The sequence below is a fragment of the Oncorhynchus mykiss genome, chromosome 1, assembly GCF_013265735.2.
Source record: "Oncorhynchus mykiss isolate Arlee chromosome 1, USDA_OmykA_1.1, whole genome shotgun sequence".
Taxonomy (NCBI): Eukaryota; Metazoa; Chordata; class Actinopteri; order Salmoniformes; family Salmonidae; genus Oncorhynchus; species Oncorhynchus mykiss.
Window position 1 is genome coordinate 93,580,139 of NC_048565.1, and position 20,006 is coordinate 93,600,144.

General features: G+C 53.2%; 1 protein-coding gene across 1 annotated transcript in view; it reads right to left on the minus strand.

Annotated features, from left to right (window-relative positions):
• The window catches only part of LOC110513667 (dedicator of cytokinesis protein 1), a 527,949-nt gene that overhangs the window by 397,734 nt on the left and 110,209 nt on the right, over positions 1–20,006 (minus strand). Inside the window, exons 17-18 of the mRNA XM_036990103.1 lie at positions 14,291–14,394; positions 11,661–11,844 (exon numbers count right to left, since the gene is read on the minus strand). Coding sequence (XP_036845998.1) covers positions 11,661–11,844; positions 14,291–14,394 — 288 coding nt within the window. The remainder of the gene's footprint in view (positions 1–11,660; positions 11,845–14,290; positions 14,395–20,006) is intronic.

Sequence of the window (20,006 nt, forward strand, 5' to 3'; positions counted from 1 at the left end):
CGACACTAGACGGCCTCGACACTAGACGGCCTCGACACTAGAGGGCCTCGACACTAGACGGCCTCGACACTAGACGGCCCCGACACTAGACGGCCTCGACACTAGAGGGCCCCGACACTAGACGGCCTCGACACTAGACGGCCCCGACACTAGACGGCCTCGACACTAGAGGGCCCCGACACTAGACGGCCTCGACACTAGACGGCCTCGACACTAGAGGGCCTCGACACTAGAGGGCCTCGACACTAGACGGCCTCGACACTAGACGGCCCCGACACCAGACGGCCTTGACACTAGACGGCCCCGACACTAGACGGCCCCGACACTAGACGGCCTCGACACTAGAGGGCCCCGACACTAGACGGCCTCGACACTAGACGGCCTCGACACTAGAGGGCCCCGACACTAGACGGCCTCGACACTAGACGGCCTCGACACTAGAGGGCCTCGACACTAGAGGGCCCCGACACTAGACGGCCTCGACACTAGACGGCCTCGACACTAGAGGGCCCCGACACTAGACGGCCTCGACACTAGACGGCCTCGACACTAGAGGGCCTCGACACTAGAGGGCCTCGACACTAGAGGGCCTCGACACTAGACGGCCTCGACACTAGACGGCCTCGACACTAGAGGGCCTCGACACTAGACGGCCTCGACACTAGACGGCCTCGACACTAGAGGGCCTCGACACTAGAGGGCCTCGACACCTAGACGGCCTCGACACTAGACGGCCTCGACACTAGAGGGCCTCGACACTAGAGGGCCCCGACACTAGACGGCCTCGACACTAGACGGCCTCGACACTAGACGGCCTCGACACTAGACGGCCTCGACACTAGAGGGCCCCGACACTAGACGGCTCGACACTAGACGGCCTCGACACTAGAGGGCCCCGACACTAGACGGCCTCGACACTAGACGGCCTCGACACTAGAGGGCCTCGACACTAGAGGGCCTCGACACTAGAGGGCCTCGACACTAGACGGCCTCGACACTAGACGGCCTCGACACTAGAGGGCCTCGACACTAGACGGCCTCGACACTAGACGGCCTCGACACCTAGACGGCCTCGACACTAGACGGCCCCGACACTAGACGGCCTCGACACTAGAGGGCCTCGACACTAGAGGGCCTCGACACTAGACGGCCTCGACACTAGAGGGCCCCGACACTAGACGGCCTCGACACTAGACGGCCTCGACACTAGAGGGCCTCGACACTAGACGGCCTCGACACTAGACGGCCTCGACACTAGAGGGCCTCGACACTAGACGGCCTCGACACTAGACGGCCTCGACACTAGAGGGCCTCGACACTAGAGGGCCTCGACACTAGACGGCCTCGACACTAGACGGCCTCGACACTAGACGGCCTCGACACTAGACGGCCTCGACACTAGACGGCCTCGACACTAGAGGGCCTCGACACTAGACGGCCTCGACACTAGACGGCCTCGACACTAGACGGCCTCGACACTAGACGGCCTCGACACTAGAGGGCCTCGACACTAGAGGGCCTCGACACTAGACGGCCTCGACACTAGATGGCCTCGACACTAGAGGGTCTCGACACTAGACGGCCCCGACACTAGACGGCCTCGACACTAGACGGCCTCGACACTAGAGGGTCTCGACACTAGACGGCCTCGACACTAGAGGGTCTCGACACTAGACGGCCTCGACACTAGAGGGCCTCTACACTAGACGGCCTCGACACTAGAGGGCCTCGACACTAGACGGCCTCGACACTAGACGGCCCCGACACCTAGACGGCCTCGACACTAGACGGCCTCGACACTAGAGGGCCTCGACACTAGAGGGCCTCGACACTAGACGGCCTCGACACTAGAGGGTCTCGACACTAGACGGCCTCGACACTAGAGGGCCTCGACACTAGAGGGCCTCGACACTAGACGGCCCCGACACTAGAGGGCCTCGACACTAGAGGGCCTCGACACCTAGACGGCCTCGACACTAGAGGGCCTCGACACTAGAGGGCCTCGACACCTAGACGGCCTCGACACTAGACGGCCTCGACACTAGACGGCCTCGACACTAGACGGCCTCGACACTAGACGGCCCCGACACTAGACGGCCTCGACACTAGACGGTCTCGACACTAGACGGCCTCGACACTAGACGGCCTCGACACTAGAGGGCCCCGACACTAGACGGCCTCGACACTAGAGGGCCTCGACACTAGACGGCCTCGACACTAGAGGGCCTCGACACTAGAGGGCCTCGACACTAGACGGCCTCGACACTAGAGGGCCTCGACACTAGAGGGTCTCGACACTAGAGGGCCTCGACACTAGAGGGCCTCGACACTAGAGGGCCTCGACACTAGACGGCCTCGACACTAGAGGGCCTCGACACTAGAGGGCCTCGACACTAGACGGCCTCGACACTAGAGGGCCTCGACACTAGAGGGCCTCGACACTAGACGGCCTCGACACTAGAGGGCCTCGACACTAGAGGGCCTCGACACTAGAGGGCCTCGACACTAGAGGGCCTCGACACTAGACGGCCTCGACACTAGAGGGCCTCGACACTAGACGGCCTCGACACTAGACGGCCTCGACACTAGAGGGCCTCGACACTAGAGGGCCTCGACACTAGAGGGCCTCGACACTAGACGGCCTCGACACTAGACGGCCTCGACACTAGACGGCCTCGACACTAGACGGCCTCGACACTAGACGGCCTCGACACTAGACGGCCTCGACACTAGACGGCCTCGACACTAGAGGGCCTCGACACTAGAGGGCCCCGACACTAGAGGGTCTCGACACTAGACGGCCTCGACACTAGAGGGCCCCGACACTAGAGGGTCTCGACACTAGACGGCCTCGACACTAGACGGCCTCGACACTAGAGGGTCTCGACACCTAGACGGCCTCGACACTAGACGGCCTCGACACTAGACGGCCTCGACACTAGACGGCCTCGACACTAGACGGCCTCGACACTAGACGGCCTCGACACTAGACGGCCTCGACACTAGACGGCCTCGACACTAGAGGGCCTCGACACTAGACGGCCTCGACACTAGAGGGCCCCGACACTAGAGGGTCTCGACACTAGACGGCCTCGACACTAGACGGCCTCGACACTAGAGGGTCTCGACACCTAGACGGCCTCGACACTAGACGGCCTCGACACTAGACGGCCTCGACACTAGACGGCCTCGACACTAGAGGGCCTCGACACTAGAGGGCCTCGACACTAGAGGGCCTCGACACTAGACGGCCTCGACACTAGAGGGTCTCGACACTAGACGGCCTCGACACCTAGACGGCCTCGACACTAGACGGCCTCGACACTAGACGGCCTCGACACTAGACGGCCTCGACACTAGAGGGCCCCGACACTAGACGGCCTCGACACTAGAGGGCCTCGACACTAGACGACCTCGACACTAGAGGGCCCCGACACTAGACGGCCTCGACACTAGACGGCCTCGACACTAGAGGGTCTCGACACTAGACGGCCTCGACACTAGAGGGCCCCGACACTAGACGGCCTCGACACTAGACGGCCTCGACACTAGAGGGTCTCGACACTAGACGGCCTCGACACCTAGACGGCCTCGACACTAGACGGCCTCGACACTAGAGGGCCTCGACACTAGACGGCCTCGACACTAGAGGGCCTCGACACTAGAGGGCCTCGACACTAGAGGGCCTCGACACTAGAGGGCCTCGACACTAGACGGCCTCGACACTAGAGGGCCTCGACACTAGACGGCCTCGACACCTAGACGGCCTCTACACTAGAGGGTCTCGACACTAGACGGCCTCGACACTAGAGGGCCTCGACACTAGAGGGCCTCGACACCTAGACGGCCTCTACACTAGAGGGCCTCGACACTAGACGGCCTCGACACCTAGACGGCCTCGACACTAGAGGGTCTCGACACTAGACGGCCTCTACACTAGACGGCCTCTACACTAGACGGCCTCGACACTAGAGGGTCTCGACACTAGACGGCCTCGACACCTAGACGGCCTCGACACTAGAGGGTCTCGACACTAGACGGCCTCGACACCTAGACGGCCCCGACACTAGAGGGCCTCGACACTAGAGGGTCTCGACACTAGACGGCCTCGACACCTAGACGGCCCCGACACTAGACGGCCCCGACACTAGACGGCCTCGACACCTAGACGGCCTCGACACTAGAGGGTCTCGACACTAGACGGCCTCGACACCTAGACGGCCTCGACACTAGACGGCCTCTACACTAGACGGCCTCTACACTAGACGGCCTCTACACTAGACGGCCTCTACACTAGATAGGTGATCAGGTGATTAGCATAACTCCCCCAGTATCTCTACACTAGATAGGTGATCAGGTGATTAGCATAACTCCCCCAGTATCTCTACACTAGATAGGTGATCAGGTGATTAGCATAACTCCCCCAGTATATCTCAGTTAGTTTAAAATAAAACATTTGTTAGCAAAATGTCGGCCAAAAAGCATTCAGAATCCCCATCACAACGAAGTGTAAAATCTCAAGGAAGATCAATTAATGTCTAAGTGGATATGATTAGGTTCATGTACCAGAGAGCAGCAGCACGGCAGACAGGCATACAGACAGACAGGCAGACAGGCATGCAGACAGAGACAGACAGCACGGCAGACAGACAGACAGACAGGCATGCAGACAGAGACAGACAGCACGGCAGACAGACAGACAGACAGGCAGACAGACAGACAGGCAGGCAGGCAGTCCACCTTGGAGGGATTTTTCAACTGGTATAGCTTGTTAAAACATTAATCTCTATGTAGGAAGCTGTGTTGAAGACTTGTTGGCATCACTCAGGACAATCAAATCAAATGTATTTATAAAGCCCTTCATTCATCAGCTGATATCTCAAAGTGCTGTACAGAAACCCAGCCTAAAACCCCAAACAGCAAGCAATGCAGAGGTAGAAGCACGGTGGCTAGGAAAAACTCCCTAGAAAGGCCAAAACCTAGGAAGAAACCTAGAGAGGAACCAGGCTATGAGGGGTGGCCAGTCCTCTTCTGGCTGTGCCGGGTGGAGATTATAACAGAACATGGCCAAGATGTTAAAATGTTCATAAATGACCAACATGGTCAAATAATAGGTCAGGGACAGGTAGCACGTCCGGTGAACAGGTCAGGATTCCATAGCCGCAGGCAGAACAGTTGTGGGTCTTGGGACCATAATAAATTCAGATAAAGATGGAGAGGAGAGATGGAGAGGAGAGATGGAGGAGAGAGTCGTTGCATAGCGTTGTATTGAATGAATGAAATCACAAAAGTTAAATAGGAAGTGAAGCGCATTCTCTGTTTTAGATGGAGGAGACACATCACATACTGAGCTGGAGGAGAAATCTATCTAGTCAGTGATGGAGAGTGAGTCCACCCACTGTTGAAAGCACTACTGTAGCCTACTCTCTCTCTCAAGCAGGAGAAAGCTATTTGGCCCTGACAGGCTCTTGATCCAGTCTTGTCTGCAAACACACAGCTCAGTAGTAAATGACATCCATCACAGATGAGCCCTGACTGGTGAGGCTACCTGGTCCCCAGCCTCCCTGCTGATCGGCAGGTAGCCTAGTGGTTAGAGCAGGTAGCCTAGTGGTTAGAGCAGGTAGCCTAGTGGTTAGAGCAGGTGGCCTAGTGGTTAGAGCAGGTGGCCTAGTGGTTAGAGCAGGTGGCCTAGTGGTTAGAGCAGGTGGCCTAGTGGTTAGAGCAGGTGGCCTAGTGGTTAGAGCAGGTGGCCTAGTGGTTAGAGCAGGTAGCCTAGTGGTTAGAGCAGGTAGCCTAGTGGTTAGAGCAGGTAGCCTAGTGGTTAGAGCAGGTAGCCTAGTGGTTAGAGCAGGTAGCCTAGTGGTTAGAGCAGGTGGCCTAGTTAGAGTATTGGGCCAGTAACCAGCAGGTAGCCTAGTGGTTTGAGCGTTGGGCCAGTAACCAGGAGGTAGCCTAGTGGTTAGAGCATTGGGCCAGTAACCAGCAGGTAGCCTAGTGGTTAGAGTAGGTAGCCTAGTGGTTAGAGCAGGTAGCCTAGTGGTTAGAGTAGGTAGCCTAGTGGTTAGAGAGTTGGGCCAGTAACCAGCATGTAGCCTAGTGGTTAGGGTGTTGGGCCAGTAACCAGCAGGTTGCCTAGTGGTTAGAGTGTTGGGCCAGTAACCAGCATGTAGCCTAGTGGTTAGAGTGTTGGGCCAGTAACCAGCATGTAGCCTAGTGGTTAGAGTGTTGGGCCAGTAACCAGCATGTAGCCTAGTGGTTAGAGTGTTGGGCCAGTAACCAGCAGGTAGCATAGTGGTTAGAGTGTTGGGCCAGTAACCAGCAGGTAGCATAGTGGTTAGAGTGTTGGGCCAGTAACCAGCAGGCAGCCTAGTGGTTAGAGTGTTGGGCCAGTAACCAGCAGGTAGCCTAGTGGTTAGAGTGTTGGGCCAGTAACCCGAAAGACTGCTAGATCGAATCCCTGAGCTGACAAGGTCAAAATCTGTCCTTCTGCCGCTGAACAAGGCAGTTAACCCCACTGTTCCTAGGCCGTCATTGTAAATAAGAGTGTGTTATTAACAGACTTGCCTAGTTAAATAAAGGTTAAATAAAAAAATGTATTAATTAAAAAAATCCTAATAACTCCTCCCTTCTCCTCTCTCGGTTCCTCCTCCTCTCTCGGTTCCTCCTCCTCTCTCGGTCCCCCCCCCCTCTGCTCTCTTCTGATTCATGTACATTTGAGTCATTTAGCAGACGTTCTTATCCAGAGAGACTTACAGTAATGAGTACAAACATTTTCATACTGGTCCCTGGTGGGAATCTAAACCCACAACCCTATCGTTGCAAGCGCCATGCTCTACCAACTGAGCCATAAGGGACCCCCTCCTCAAACTCAACCCCTGTCGTTGCACCATGCTCTACCAACTGAGCCCTAAGGGACCCCCTCCTCAAACTCAATCCCTGTCGTTGCACCCTGCTCTACCAACTGAGCCATAAGGGACCCCCTCCTCAAACTCAACCCCTGTCGTTGCACCATGCTCTACCAACTGAGCCATAAGGGACCCCCTCCTCAAACTCAACCCCTGTCGTTGCACCATGCTCTACCAACTGAGTCATAAGGGACCCCCTCCTCAAACTCAACCCCTGTCGTTGCACCATGCTCTACCAACTGAACCATAAGGGACCCCCTCCTCAAACTCAACCCCTGTCGTTGCACCATGCTCTACCAACTGAGCCATAAGGGACCCCCTCCTCAAACTCAACCCCCTCTCATCTTCCTCCTCCTCTCTGTCTGTAACTTGAGTCAATCAAGCTTCTGGACACTGAAGGTGATAAATACCCTGGGTATCAACCTATCAGGGTTCAGTCTCCTGGGTATCCACCTATCAGGGTTCAGTCTTCTGGGTATCCACCTATCAGGGTTCAGTCTTCTGGGTATCCACCTATCAGGGTTCAGTCTTCTGGTCTTATTTAAAACAGGCCTCACCAGGAGTTACAAATCTGTACACCTGCAGCGCCAACACTCAGCAACGATCAGCAAGACAAATGACAGGAGGTGAGAATAAATCATCAAGCAGCCAACGTGAGAGTGAGGTGGATGAGGAGAGGATAGGAGAGGAGAGGAGAGGATAGGAGAGGAGAGGAGAGGAGGGGAGAGGAGAGGAGCTCCACAAGGCTCGTACCTCTGTTTATCTGACCACTACAAGTTTAGAGAGGAGGCACTGCAGACGATATCTCTCTCAGGTCATTTCATCTCCCTATTTCTCAAGCTGTCCTCCTGCCTGTGACAAAGTCCCACGACTGCAGTGCCAACCCCCTGGGAAGAGAAGAGACCACAGCCACTTCTCCTCACCAACGCCGTCGGCTCCCAGGGCTGGCGGACACATAACTCTAGCTTAATTAAAAGGAGAGTTTCATCAAAGATGGAAACGGGCTGGGGACTCTGGGATATCCGGGAAGCTGGATGGCTGTCCATAGGGAAGCACATAAAGATATTTATACTGAGATGAGGAAGAGGAAATCACTAGTAACACTTCGGAGGGTGTGTAGTAGGGGGGAGGGGGGAGGATGTGTAGTAGGGGGGAGGACGGAGGGTGTGTAATAGGGGGGAGGGGGGAGGGTGTGTAGTAGGGGGGAGGACGGAGGGTGTGTAATAGGGGGGAGGACAGAGGGTGTGTAATAGGGGGGAGGACGGAGGGTGTGTAATAGGGGGGAGGGTGTGTAATAGGGGGGAGGGTGTGTAATAGGGGGGAGGGTGTGTAATAGGGGGGAGGACAGAGGGTGTGTAGTAGGGGGGAGGGGGGAGGATGTGTAGTAGGGGGGAGGACGGAGGGTGTGTAATAGGGGGGAGGACGGAGGGTGTGTAGTAGGGGGGAGGACGGAGGGTGTGTAATAGGGGGGAGGACGGAGGGTGTGTAGTAGGGGGGAGGACGGAGGGTGTGTAGTAGGGGGGAGGACGGAGGGTGTGTAATAGGGGGGAGGACGGAGGGTGTGTAGTAGGGGGGAGGGGGGAGGGTGTGTAATAGGGGGGAGGACGGAGGGTGTGTAGTAGGGGGGAGGGGGGAGGGTGTGTAATAGGGGGGAGGACGGAGGGTGTGTAGTAGGGGGAGGACGGAGGGTGTGTAGTAGGGGGGAGGACGGAGGGTGTGTAGTAGGGGGGAGGACGGAGGGTGTGTAATAGGGGGGAGGACGGAGGGTGTGTAATAGGGGGGAGGACGGAGGGTGTGTAGTAGGGGGGAGGACGGAGGGTGTGTAGTAGGGGGGAGGACGGAGGGTGTGTAGTAGGGGGGAGGACGGAGGGTGTGTAGTAGGGGGGAGGACGGAGGGTGTGTAGTAGGGGGGAGGACGGAGGGTGTGTAATAGGGGGGAGGACGGAGGGTGTGTAATAGGGGGGAGGACGGAGGGTGTGTAATAGGGGGGAGGACGGAGGGTGTGTAATAGGGGGGAGGACGGAGGGTGTGTAGTAGGGGGGAGGGGGGAGGGTGTGTAATAGGGGGGAGGACAGAGGGTGTGTAATAGGGGGGAGGGTGTGTAATAGGGGGGAGGGTGTGTAATAGGGGGGAGGACGGAGGGTGTGTAATGGGGGGAGGGTGTGTAATAGGGGGGAGGGTGTGTAATAGGGGGGAGGACGGAGGGTGTGTAGTAGGGGGGAGGACGGAGGGTGTGTAATAGGGGGGAGGACGGAGGGTGTGTAACAGGGGGGAGGGGGGAGGGTGTGTAATAGGGGGGAGGACGGAGGGTGTGTAGTAGGGGGGAGGACGGAGGGTGTGTAATAGGGGGGAGGACGGAGGGTGTGTAGTAGGGGGGAGGGTGTGTAGTAGGGGGGAGGACGGAGGGTGTGTAATAGGGGGGAGGACGGAGGGTGTGTAACAGGGGGAGGGGGGAGGGTGTGTAATAGGGGGGAGGACGGAGGGTGTGTAGTAGGGGGGAGGACGGAGGGTGTGTAATAGGGGGGAGGACGGAGGGTGTGTAGTAGGGGGGAGGGGGGAGGGTGTGTAGTAGGGGGGAGGACGGAGGGTGTGTAATAGGGGGGAGGACGAAGGGTGTGTAATAGGGGGGAGGACAAAGGGTGTGTAATAGGGGGGAGGACAGAGGGTGTGTAAAACCCCAGACCCCACCTCACACCCCACCTCAGACCCTACCTCCTACCCCAGACCCCACCTCACCGCAGACCCTACCTCCTACCCCAGACCCCACCTCAGACCCTAGTAGAGAGAGAAGAACGTCAGGAGAAACACAGTAGAGAAGGAAGTCAGGAGAAACACAGTAGAGAAGGAAGTCAGGAGAAACACAGTAGAGAGAAGAACGTCAGGAGAAACACAGTAGAGAAGGAAGTCAGGAGAAACACAGTAGAGAGAGAAGGAAGTCAGGAGAAACACAGTAGAGAGAGAAGGAAGTCAGGAGAAACACAGTAGAGAAGTCAGGAGAAACACAGTAGAGAAGGAAGTCAGGAGAAACACAGTAGAGAGAGAAGAACGTCAGGAGAAACAGTAGAGAGAGAAGGAAGTCAGGAGAAACACAGTAGAGAGAGAAGGAAGTCAGGAGAAACACAGTAGAGAAGTCAGGAGAAACACAGTAGAGAAGAACATCAGGAGAAACACAGTAGAGAGAGAAGAACGTCAGGAGAAACAGTAGAGAGAGAAGAACGTCAGGAGAAACACAGTAGAGAAGTCAGGAGAAACACAGTAGAGAGAGAAGAACGTCAGGAGAAACAGTAGAGAGAGAAGAACGTCAGGAGAAACACAGTAGAGAGAGAAGGAAGTCAGGAGAAACACAGTAGAGAAGTCAGGAGAAATACAGTAGAGAAGGAAGTCAGGAGAAACATAGTAGAGAGAGAAGAACGTCAGCAGAAACACAGTAGAGAGAGAAGGAAGTCAGGAGAAACACAGTAGAGAAGTCAGGAGAAACACAGTAGAGAAGTCAGGAGAAACACAGTAGAGAAGAACATCAGGAGAAAGCTCTGTCACCATACAGGGAGGGGAAAAGCAATGCAGCCTTGTCTACATCGACACTTCAAATGGCTCCCTATTCGCTATGGGCTCTGGTCAAAAGCAGTGCACTTCATAGGGTGTAGGATGCAGCCTTGTGATATGCAGCAGCCTCTCATTCCTGAGAGAAGAGGTATAGAGAGAGAGAGAGAGAGAGAGAGAGAACTGCTGCATATAGCTGCTATGTGACTGGACTGTAATGGAGAGGTACTTAAACAACACTGAGTTGCTTCAATGGCTCCCTGGGAGCATAGCAGAAATTCTCTTTCTTTTAATTCTTCGTCTCCACTGTTTCACATGATCTGAGTCAGAGCGCTCTTTATTCAGAATGTGTCTTCATGGTGGGACGGACAGGAAATGGCTGTAGGCTAGTAAAACTATGAATTTAAAGTGCCAAAAGATGGGCTGTTGTAGTCAGTGCCCCAGTCTTTCCCTGGTCTTTGTTCTCATTGCTTCAGTTTTCATCTCCTCTTTGTTCCCATGTTCATCCCATCTTGTAGCCCAAGACAGATTGAAAACCATCCTAGGGTTTGGTTCATTCTAGGAGAGGAAGCCATGAGCCCAGAAGCCAAGAGTCAAGTTCACAGCAGAAAGCACCAGTCTAACAACACACATTCTATATAGTTATAATGAGGAGTCCAACGGTACAGTTCTAGATGAGGAACATCAAGTCATGTGCACCAGCTTGGTCATTTTACTGGTAGGGAGAGAGGGAGGGAGAGAGAGGGATGAGAGAGAGAGAGAGAGAGAGAGAGGGAGGGAGACAGAGACAGAGACAGAGCGAGAGCGAGAGCGAGAGAGAGGGAGAGAGAAGTAAGGAGGGCTGGAGGGAGAGAGATTGGTGGGGGGGAGAGGGAGAAGTAAGGAGGGCTGGAGGGAGAGCGTGAGAGATGGAGAGAGCGAGAGAACGGTGGAGAGAGAACAAAGTAGGGAGAGAGAGGGTAGAGGAGGGAGAGAAGGCTGTAGTGGACTGGAAGGAGAGAGGGCTAGAGGGAGAGAGAGGGTAGAGGAGGGAGAGAAGGCTGTAGTGGACTGGAAGGAGAGAGGGCTAGAGGGAGAGAGAGGGTAGAGGAGGGAGAGAAGGCTGTAGTGGACTGGAAGGAGAGAGGGCTAGAGGGAGAGAGAGGGTAGAGGAGGGAGAGAAGGCTGTAGTGGACTGGAAGGAGAGAGGGCTAGAGGGAGAGAGAGTCTCTTTACCGTTCTGTGTGAGCTTGGTGGAACACACCAGGGTTGCTATCTGGAAGGAGTCCTTGCTGATGGTACAGTTGCCCAGGTTGTGTGTACCCTTCCCTGTAGTGGACAAACCCTTCTCCTCCAGCTCCACCTTGGTAGCAGGCAGGTTCAGGTACAGAGACGAGTCCTCCAGCTTCTTAGCCTCTGCCTGGGGGTCATACAGAATTACACATACACATATACCTGGTCAGTGGTATTATAAGACCTACCCTGTATACGATGAGGTGGTGTTATATTACCTACCCTGTATACGATGAGGTGGTGTTATATTACCTACCCTGTATACGATGAGGTGGTGTTATATTACCTACCCTGTATACGATGAGGTGGTGTTATATTACCTACCCTGTATACGATGAGGTGGTGTTATATTACCTACCCTGTATACGATGAGGTGGAGTTATATTACCCTGTATACGATGAGGTGGTGTTATATTACCTGTATACGATGAGGTGGTGTTATATTACATACCCTGTATACGATGAGGTGGTGTTATATTACCTGTATACGATGAGGTGGTGTTATATTACCTGTATACGATGAGGTGGTGTTATATTACCTACCCTGTATACGATGAGGTGGTGTTATATTACCTACCCTGTATACGATGAGGTGGTGTTATATTACCTACCCTGTATACGATGAGGTGGTGTTATTTACCTGTATACGATGAGGTGGTGTTATATTACCTGAATATGATGAGGTGGTGTTATATTACCTACCCTGTATACGATGAGGTGGTGTTATATTACCTACCCTGTATACGATGAGGTGGTGTTATATTACCTACCCTGTATATGATGAGGTGGTGTTATATTACCTGTATACGATGAGGTGGTGTTATATTACCTGTATACGATGAGGTGGTGTTATATTACGTGTATACGATGAGGTGGTGTTATATTACCTACCCTGTATACGATGAGGTGGTGTTATATTACCTACCCTGTATACGATGAGGTGGTGTTATATTACCTGAATACGATGAGGTGGTGTTATATTACCTACCCTGTATACGATGAGGTGGTGTTATATTACCTGAATACGATGAGGTGGTGTTATATTACCTACCCTGTATACGATGAGGTGGTGTTATATTACCTGAATACGATGAGGTGGTGTTATATTACCTACCCTGAATACGATGAGGTGGTGTTATATAACCTACCCTGTATACGATGAGGTGGTGTTACATTACCTACCCTGTATACGATGAGGTGGTGTTATATTACCTACCCTGTATACGATGAGGTGGTGTTATATTACCTGCCCTGTATACAATGAGGTGGTGTTATATTACCTGAATACGATGAGGTGGTGTTATATTACCTGTATACGATGAGGTGGTGTTATATTACCTACCCTGAATACGATGAGGTGGTGTTATATTACCTGTATACAATGAGGTGGTGTTATATTACCTGCCCTGTATACGATGAGGTGGTGTTATATTACCTGAATACGATGAGGTGGTGTTATATTACCTGAATACGATGAGGTGGTGTTATATTACCTGTATACGATGAGGTGGTGTTATATTACCTGAATACGATGAGGTGGTGTTATATTACCTGTATACGATGAGGTGGTGTTATATTACCTACCCTGAATACGATGAGGTGGTGTTATATTACCTGCCCTGTATACAATGAGGTGGTGTTATATTACCTACCCTGTATACGATGAGGTGGTGTTATATTACCTGTATACGATGAGGTGTTGTTATATTACCTACCCTGTATACGATGAGGTGGTGTTATATTACCTGCCCTGTATACAATGAGGTGGTGTTATATTACCTGAATACGATGAGGTGGTGTTATATTACCTGTATACGATGAGGTGGTGTTATATTACCTACCCTGAATACGATGAGGTGGTGTTATATTACCTGTATACAATGAGGTGGTGTTATATTACCTGCCCTGTATACGATGAGGTGGTGTTATATTACCTGAATACGATGAGGTGGTGTTATATTACCTGAATACGATGAGGTGGTGTTATATTACCTGTATACGATGAGGTGGTGTTATATTACCTGAATACGATGAGGTGGTGTTATATTACCTGTATACGATGAGGTGGTGTTATATTACCTACCCTGAATACGATGAGGTGGTGTTATATTACCTGCCCTGTATACAATGAGGTGGTGTTATATTACCTACCCTGTATACGATGAGGTGGTGTTATATTACCTGTATACGATGAGGTGTTGTTATATTACCTACCCTGTATACGATGAGGTGGTGTTATATTACCTGTATACGATGAGGTGGTGTTATATTACCTACCCTATATACGATGAGGTGGTGTTATATTACCTACCCTGTATACGATGAGGTGGTGTTATATTACCTACCCTGTATACGATGAGGCGGTTTTATATTACCTACCCTGTATACGATGAGGTGGTGTTATATTACCTACCCTGTATATGATGAGGTGGTGTTATATTACCTACCCTGTATACGATGAGGCGGTGTTATATTACCTACCCTGAATACGATGAGGTGGTGTTATATTACCTGTATACGATGAGGTGGTGTTATATTACCTGTATACGATGAGGTGGTGTTATATTACCTACCTTGTATACGATGAGATCGTGCTCTCCGTCCCTCAGGGTCGTCCCATCGTACCTCATCAGCTTCACAAACGACAGGGCGAATATCTTCTCCGATTTGTCTTTGGCTGCAGGGGGAGGAAAGGATATAACCAGTTAGAGCCCCACTGAACCAGACAACCAGTTAGAGCCCAGGCCCACTGAACCAGACAACCAGAACACAACACATATGAATCATACACTATCCCATCCTCAGTCAGGACACATAGGAGTCCAATAATCTGAACTGCAATAATTGTGTTGTGTCCAGTCCATATGGCAGAGTGTAATTTGCACGACATCTTCGCTACACGATCCCCCAGGGAGAATGATGTCAGCACACTGTATATTCAGAGTGTATTCTCACTACATCTTCGCTACACTATCCCCCAGGGAGAATGATGTCAGCACACTGTATATTCAGAGTGTATTCTCACTACATCTTCGCTACACTATCCCCCAGGGAGAATGATGTCAGCACACTGTATATTCAGAGTGTATTCTCACTACATCTTCGCTACATGATCCCCCAGGGAGAATGATGTCAGCACACTGTATATTCAGACCAGACCCTGAGGGTACCACATAGACAATAGAACAGTATTTGTGAAGCAGCCTCCGTGTGGGTCCTATATAAACCGAGAGGAGAGTAACGGCTGTGTCCGGTTAAGTTTAAAGTCGGATGGGACCGAATACATCACCATCACAGATCAACAAGCTCAAATTTACGTGACGTTCAGGAGCGTGATTCACCGGGAGCGTCTGGTGCATTCAATCTGTATAAATCAACTTATTGGTTTTCTGCCCCGTAGCCTGGCGCGGTGAATAATCGCTCTGCTCGCTGGACTGGAAGACAACCAATAGAAAGATAGAAGAGGACTACGCTACGTATGCTGCAGAATCAGGAGAGGAGTGGATTCACTACGCAATGACTTCCATCAGACACAAACACAGAGTCACAGATTAAAACAGCTGGGAGTCAGTGGATTATTTTGTCCAGAAACCTGTACATCTCAGCTGTTCACTGACCTAGAATGAACCCTCTGAAATGTACTCTCTCTCTCTCCTACCTCCTATACACTGAATGATAACATCGTCCCCAACAGGTGAATAGGGCAGGACGGGAAATATCAGCCATTAAACATACCTCAGGTAATCATCCAACCTGAGCCAGAAAGACAAGGCAATTAACTATACTGAAGGAAAATTGTTTAAAAACGCAACATGCAACAATTTATAGGATTTGACTGAATTACATTTAAAAGAAGGAACATTGTCCATTTAAATAAATTCATTAGACCCTAATCTATGGATTTCACTTGACTGGGCAGGTGCACAGCCTGACTGGCTGGCTGAGTGACTGGCTGGCTGAGTGACTGGCTGAGTGGCTGACTGAGGAACATTGTCCATTTAAATAAATTCATTAGACCCTAATCTATGGATTTCACTTGACTGGGCAGGGGCACAGCCTGACTGGCTGGCTGAGTGACTGACTGGCTGGCTGAGTGACTGACTGACTGGCTGGCTGACTGACTGGCTGGCTGAGTGACTGGCTGAGTGGCTGACTGACTGGCTGAGTGACTGGCTGGCTGGCTGGCTGAGTGACTGGCTGGCTGGCTGGCTGAGTGACTGGCTGGCTGGCTGAGTGACTGACTGGCTGGCTGAGTGACTGGCTGGCTGAGTGACTGGCTGAGTGGCTGACTGAGTGGCTGACTGAGTGGCTGACTGAGTGGCTGACTGAGTGGCTGAGTGACTGGCTGGCTGGCTGAGTGACTGAGTGAGTGACTGGCTGGCTGGCTGGCTGGCTGAGTGACTGACTGACTGGATGGCTGGCCGAGTGACTGTCTGGCCGAGTGACTGGCTGGCCGAGTGACTGACTGACTGGCCGAGTGACTGACTGACTGGCCGAGTGACTGACTGACTGGCCGAGTGACTGACTGACTGGCCGAGTGACTGACTGACTGGCCGAGTGACTGACTGACTGGCCGAGTGACTGACTGAATGGCTGGCCGAGTGACTGACTGAATGGCTGGCCGAGTGACTGACTGAATGGCTGGCCGAGTGACTGACTGAATGGCTGGCCGAGTGACTGACTGAATGGCTGGCCGAGTGACTGACTGAATGGCTGGCCGAGTGACTGACTGAATGGCTGGCCGAGTGACTGACTGACTGGCCGAGTGACTGACTGACTGGCTGGCCGAGTGACTGACTGAATGGCTGGCCGAGTGACTGACTGACTGGCCGAGTGACTGACTGACTGGCCGAGTGACTGACTGACTGGCCGAGTGACTGACTGACTGGCCGAGTGACTGACTGACTGGCCGAGTGACTGACTGACTGGCCGAGTGACTGACTGACTGGCTGAGTGGCTGAGTGGCTGAGTGACTGACTGGCTGGCTGAGTGACTGACTGACTGGCCGAGTGACTGACTGACTGGCCGAGTGACTGACTGACTGGCCGAGTGACTGACTGACTGGCCGAGTGACTGACTGACTGGCCGAGTGACTGACTGACTGGCCGAGTGACTGACTGACTGGCTGAGTGGCTGAGTGGCTGAGTGACTGACTGGCTGGCTGAGTGACTGACTGGCTGGCTGAGTGACTGACTGGCTGGCTGAGTGACTGACTGGCTGGCTGAGTGACTGGCTGAGTGACTGACTGGCTGTCTGGGTGGCTGGCTGGCTGAGTGACTGGCTGGCTGGCTGGCTGAGTGTATGAGAAGTAAACCGTGCTAGAGGATTAGTCTTTGCTGAAGCCCACAACAGTGTGTGTCAATGCTGAAGGAGAGGACGGATAGCTTCACCCTAAATACAGCACGTTTCAAACAGACAACCCCCGGTCCAGGCTGTCTGGACCTGCTAATTGATCGTTTTGCATACGGCCGCCTCTCCCAGCTCTTCTTGGCTGGACTAACCGATAATACACCATGAGGCGAGCAGATGGAGCAACAAGACTGCCAGGACAGGCTTCCTCAGCCCTGTTCCACACCCATAAACATTAAAAACACTAACAAAAATAAATACATGCATTTAGAATGGAGTCCCTTCAGCCAGGCGGACGCCTTTCCCAACATACAAATGAGCAGTTACAGGCATTTAATTCTCCCAGCCCAGGCCCTCCGACAGCCAGCCTTGGCCCCACCGACAGCCAGCCCGGGCACCACCGACAGCCAGCCTTGGCCCCATCGACAGCCAGCACGGGCCCACCGACAGCCAGCACGGCCCCACCGACAGCCAGCACGGCCCCACCGACAGCCAGCACGGCCCCACCGACAGCCAGCCTTGGCCCCACCGACAGCCAGCACGGGCCCACCGACAGCCAGCCTTGGGCCCACCGACAGCCAGCCTTGGGCCCACCGACAGCCAGCACGGGCCCACCGACAGCCAGCCCTGGGCCCACCGACAGCCAGCACGGGCCCACCGACAGCCAGCCTTGGCCCCACCGACAGCCAGCCTTGGCCCCACCGACAGCCAGCACGGGCCCACCAACAGCCAGCCTTGGGCCCACCGACAGCCAGCCTTGGGCCCACCGACAGCCAGCCCTGGGCCCACCGACAGCCAGCGTGGGCCCACCGACAGCCAGCCCGGGATCAACGACAGCCAGCCAGGGATCAACGACAGCCAGCATGGGATCAACGACAACCAGGCCGGCCATTCCAACAGAATAACATGAATCTCATCTATGTAGGGGAATTTCATTCCAGAATTAAAGTGACACAGGATGAACTGTATAGTAAGTGTTATGACCAGGGCTTGTGTCCTAAATGGCCTCCTGATCTCTATGAGTGCCAGGATGTAGGGCCAGGACCCAGTCTGCTTGACTTGGACGACTGGGGACAGGTTAGGAGCCAATTGAGTGCCAGGATGTAGGGCCAGGACCCAGTCTGTTTGACTTGGACGACTGGGGACAGGTTAGGAGCCAATTGCTTAGTATTTATGAATTCATTGTCTGAATAATTGTATGAATTTACATTTGTGCTCGTAGCCTAGTGGTCTAAATTATGAATTTATATTTGTGCTCATGGCCTAGGGTGGTCTAGTGGTCCATGAATTTATATTTGTGCTTGTGGCCTAGTGATCTAAGTTACCTCCATCTTTCCCCACTGTCACCCTCTCTCCATCTTTCCCCACTGTCATCCCCTCTCCATCTTTCCCCACTGTCACCCTCTCTCCATCTTTCCCCACTGTCACCCTCTATCCATCTTTCCCCACTGTCATCCTCTCTCCATCTTTCCCCACTGTCACCCCCTCTCCATCTTTCCCCACTGTCACCATCTCTCCATCTTTCCCCACTGTCACCATCTCTCCATCTTTCCCCACTGTCACCCTCTCTCCATCTCTTCCCACTGTCATCCTCTCTCCATCTCTTCCCACTGTCATCCTCTCTCCATCTCTTCCCACTGTCATCATCTCTCCAACGCTTCCCACTGTCATCCCCTCTCCATCTTTCCCCACTGTCATCCCCTCTCCATCTTTCCCCACTGCCATCCTCTCTTCATCTTTCCCCACTGTCATCCTCTCCTCATCTTTCCTCACGGTCATCCTCTCCATCTTCCCCACTGTCATCCTATCTCCATCTTTCCCCACTGTCATCCACTCCATCTTTCCCCACTGTCATCCCCTCCATCTTTCCCCACTGTCACCCTCTCTCCATCTTTCCCCACTGTCATCCCCTTTCCATCTTTCCCAACTGTCATCCTCTCTCCATCTTTCCCCACTGTCACCCTCTCTCCATCTTTCCCCACTGTCATCCTCTCTTCATCTTTCCCCACTGTCATCCTCTCCTCATCTTTCCTCACTGTCATCCTCTCCATCTTTCCCCACTATCATCCTCTCTCCATCTTTCCCCACTGTCACCCTCTCTCCATCTTTCCCCACTGTCACCCGCTCTCCATCTTTCCCCACTGTCACCCTCTCTCCATCTTTCCCCACTGTCACCCTCTCTCCATCTTTCCCCACTGTCACCCTCTCCATCTTTCCCCACTGTCACCCTCTCCATCTTTCCCCACTGTCACCCTCCCATCTTTCCCTACTGTCATCCTCTCCATCTTTCCCCACTGTCACCCTCTCCATCTTTCCCCACTGTCACCCTCTCCATCTTTCCCCACTGTCACCCTCTCTCCATCTTTCCCCACTGTCACCCTCTCTCCATCTTTCCCCACTGTCATCCTCTCCATCTTTCCCCACTATCATCCTCTCTCCATCTTTCCCCACTGTCACCCTCTCTCCATCTCTTCCTACTGTCATCCTCTCTCCATCTTTCCCCACTGTCACCCTCTCTCCATCTCTTCCTACTGTCATCCTCTCTCCATCTTTCCCCCACTGTCATCCTCTCCATCTTTCCCCACTGTCACCCACTCCATCTTTCCCCACTATCATCCTCTCTCCATCTTTCCCCACTGTCACCCTCTCTCCATCTCTTCCTACTGTCATCCTCTCTCCATCTTTCCCCACTGTCACCCTCTCTCCATCTCTTCCTACTGTCATCCTCTCTCCATCTTTCCCCACTGTCATCCTCTCTCCATCTTTCCCCACTGTCACCCTCTCTCCATCTCTTCCTACTGTCACCCTCTCTCCATCTTTCCCCACTGTCACCCTCTCTCCATCTCTTCCTACTGTCACCCTCTCTCCATCTTTCCCCACTGTCACCCTCTCTCCATCTCTTCCTACTGTCATCCTCTCTCCATCTTTCCCCACTGTCAT